The sequence below is a fragment of the Mandrillus leucophaeus genome, unplaced genomic scaffold (assembly GCF_000951045.1).
Source record: "Mandrillus leucophaeus isolate KB7577 unplaced genomic scaffold, Mleu.le_1.0 Scaffold194, whole genome shotgun sequence".
In the NCBI taxonomy this organism is placed as follows: Eukaryota; Metazoa; Chordata; class Mammalia; order Primates; family Cercopithecidae; genus Mandrillus; species Mandrillus leucophaeus.
In genome coordinates, this window is record NW_012101965.1 from 2870127 (window position 1) to 2873096 (window position 2970).

Here is a 2970-nt window from a genome sequence, read left to right on the forward strand (position 1 = left end):
AAGGAGTCCATTTAAAAAAAAACAAAAAACTTTCCATGAGGTCACTTTCCTGCACTGATCTTGAGATTACAGTGGTGAAGTTTAGTTTGGTTCAGTTCTGACTGCTGTCCCAATGCCAGTAGCTCAGAAAATGCCATTTCTTGGGATTTAGAAATAAGATTTTTTTTAAGAATCAAGAGTCAGTGGTTAAGTCTTTAAATAATTGTTCTATTGAAGCTCATGCTGAATCAACTCTTGCAAATTTCAGACCAAGTTAGATGTGCTTACTACTGTTTACCCCCACGTCATAGCAATGAGAGACAACAGATTTTTGCAGCCTGGTTATGCAATATCCTGTTGCTTTTGGAATAATAATAATTGGTTTTATTAGAGCATAAATTGGTACAGCGGTCTGAGTCACTAATAATTAGAGTTCTCCTGGTAAAGCTACCTGTTACCTCATGAATGATCTGAACAGAAAGAAGCAAGATGATGGACTGACTCATTATATATCTTTTGGTCGATACTTTCTCAAATAAAGCTGTACTCTTAATATTTAATTTTTAAAGCCAGTCTAACAAGGCACTCACTATTTATTGCTGCATTTTTAAGCAATCCACTTAAGAAAGTATGGTAAATGTAAATTTCACTTTATCATATCTGTTTTCCAGTGAATACATTTTCTTTAATTAGGTGTGGTAGCCCTGTGTAACAGTTGTTGTGATTTATGACTTAGACATAGGCTGCTAGTATCTGACTATTGCTGGCTTATATGCTGAGAAACTTGAGTTGTAGTCTGTGACTTCAAAGAGAGCTCATTTTTCCTGGCCTCCTCCTCCATAAAGAAGAGATGACAAACTATGGAAGAAAATCCAACTAGGTCAGCAGCTTGCCTTGTGTCACCTCAGAACTTGCACAGCTCGAGTTAGTGGGCATTAACTGAGCACGAGCTGCGTGTCAAATGTTGAGTCCTGTTCTGCCAAATATACAAAAATGACTAAGACATCAACTCCTCTGTTGAAGAACTCACAGCCCAGCAGGGAGAGGAACAGACGTTTAACAACTCATGACAAAACAGTGTGAGAAGAGCAATGAAAGAAGTAAACTCAGAAACACAGGTGTAAAAGGAAGTCTTTCTGTTTAGGGCAGAAGTAGGGCAGGGAGAGAAGGTAAGGTCTAAGCTGGGCCTTAAATCGTGAATAGAGTTTTCTTTTAAAAGTAAAAGACGACATGCATTCCAAATGGAAGGAACAGCAGGCACAAAGGCATAAAATAAGGGTTGACAAACTATGCCCCATGGACTACATCTGGTCACCCACCTGTCTTGTAAATAAAGTTTTATTGGAACACAGCCATGTTCATTCATTTATGCATCCTCTTAGGCAGCTTTTATGCTTCAGCAGCAGAATTACATAGTTTGGCCTGCAAAACCTAGAGTATTTTACTATCTGGCCTGTTACAGAAAATGGTTGCCAATCTCTGGCATAAAACAGCATGGCCTAGTGGGCTGACTCAAAACTGTTTTGTGGTGCCATAAAGTCAGCCACTCACTGAGTCCTAACCAAGCGCACTTGTGCATTGCTTCACTCCTCTAAAATCTCTATAACGAATGAGGTGCTTTTACTGCCTCCACAAATTGCCTGCCTAGCTTCAGAAACATTTCATTGTTCTACAGATTGCATAGCACCAGAATCACTGAGGTCGGCCAGCCAGTTGATATTTATGCTTTTCCTCCCAGCACACAGAATACTGTAGTAGGCAGGACGCCTTTCCCTGCTCTGTTGAAAGGATGTGTAGTTTACGTGTGCTTACAACACCCTAGAGCAGACCTCCTCTGCAGACATGAGGAGGAGGACACCTCTCAGAAGAGTAAATAATTTTAGTAGTGTGGTGCAGGAAATGTCACTTTTTAAAGTGCTATTTATAACTGCTTGTTATAAACAACATAGATATAAATGGGATTGAATTTAAAACTTACTTCTTTTTCATCATAGGACCATAGAAGAATTGATAGGTCTCTGAATAATGGTTTTTTGTTTGTTTGTTTCAGTATTTCTAAATTTGAAGAAAGATGCTGCTTTCTTTATGTGCTCCACAATTCTGATGATTTCCAAATCTATTTCTGTACAGAACTTCATTGTAAAAAGTATGTATTAATCATTGTGTGTGAAAAAGATTCTTCTTACCTGATCATTATTTTCAACTAATGAGTGAACATGTACCTTCTGTGAAGAATTCATGGCTATGTGGTTATATAAATATTTTATTTGGGCTAATATTTTATAATTATGTCATAAATTTAACAGATTTTGGGGGGGTTTCTTTAATAAGTCAAACTTTATCTTAGTCATAACTTATTTTCCCACAGATGAAACATTAACCAAGACTTACTGGTTAATTGTTAAATATTATAATGCATACTTTAAGTGCTCACTTACTGATATAAATCATCTCAGTATCATATACAATAGTACCTCTTTACCTTGGCTCGTATTAGTTAGATTCACCTGGTAAGCTTTGAAAAAACATACATGGCCCCCACCTCAGACTAATTATATTGGGTGTTCTGGTGGGGGTGAAGCCTGGGTTAAGAGCCGGTGATCTGATCTATACCAACAAAAGAGATCATCCAAAAATCCATGGACTGCATTGTATGTTTGTGTTTTTCTCCATTGTATGTTTCCCTTGGGCTAATAATTAAATTCTTCTTACTTCTTTAGAACACTATGACTGTGGGAAACTAGAGAAGTGAGTGATAATTTAGAAGCCAAAGTATAGGTGAAAGTTAGTTTGGACTCAGAATTTTGCTGGGGATTGTTCTTATTTAAATAATTACTATTTAACTTCATTATAAATGACTGATACACTAGCTACAATATACAGTCGTTTATTTTTATCTTGGTGTGAAAAAGAAAAGTGTTTGTTGAATCCACAATTCTTGGCTCAAGCTTTATCTTTATTATTATAAAACATATGGTAAGGGAAAAAAAA

The 2970-nt window shown here is 36.7% G+C and overlaps 1 protein-coding gene across 1 annotated transcript in view; it reads left to right on the forward strand.

Moving 5' to 3' along the window:
- Positions 1-2970, forward strand: part of MAP3K5 (mitogen-activated protein kinase kinase kinase 5) — a 298421-nt gene that overhangs the window by 185250 nt on the left and 110201 nt on the right. The window contains exon 13 of the mRNA XM_011978430.1: positions 2030-2125. Within this exon, the coding sequence (XP_011833820.1) occupies positions 2030-2125 (96 nt within the window). The remainder of the gene's footprint in view (positions 1-2029; positions 2126-2970) is intronic.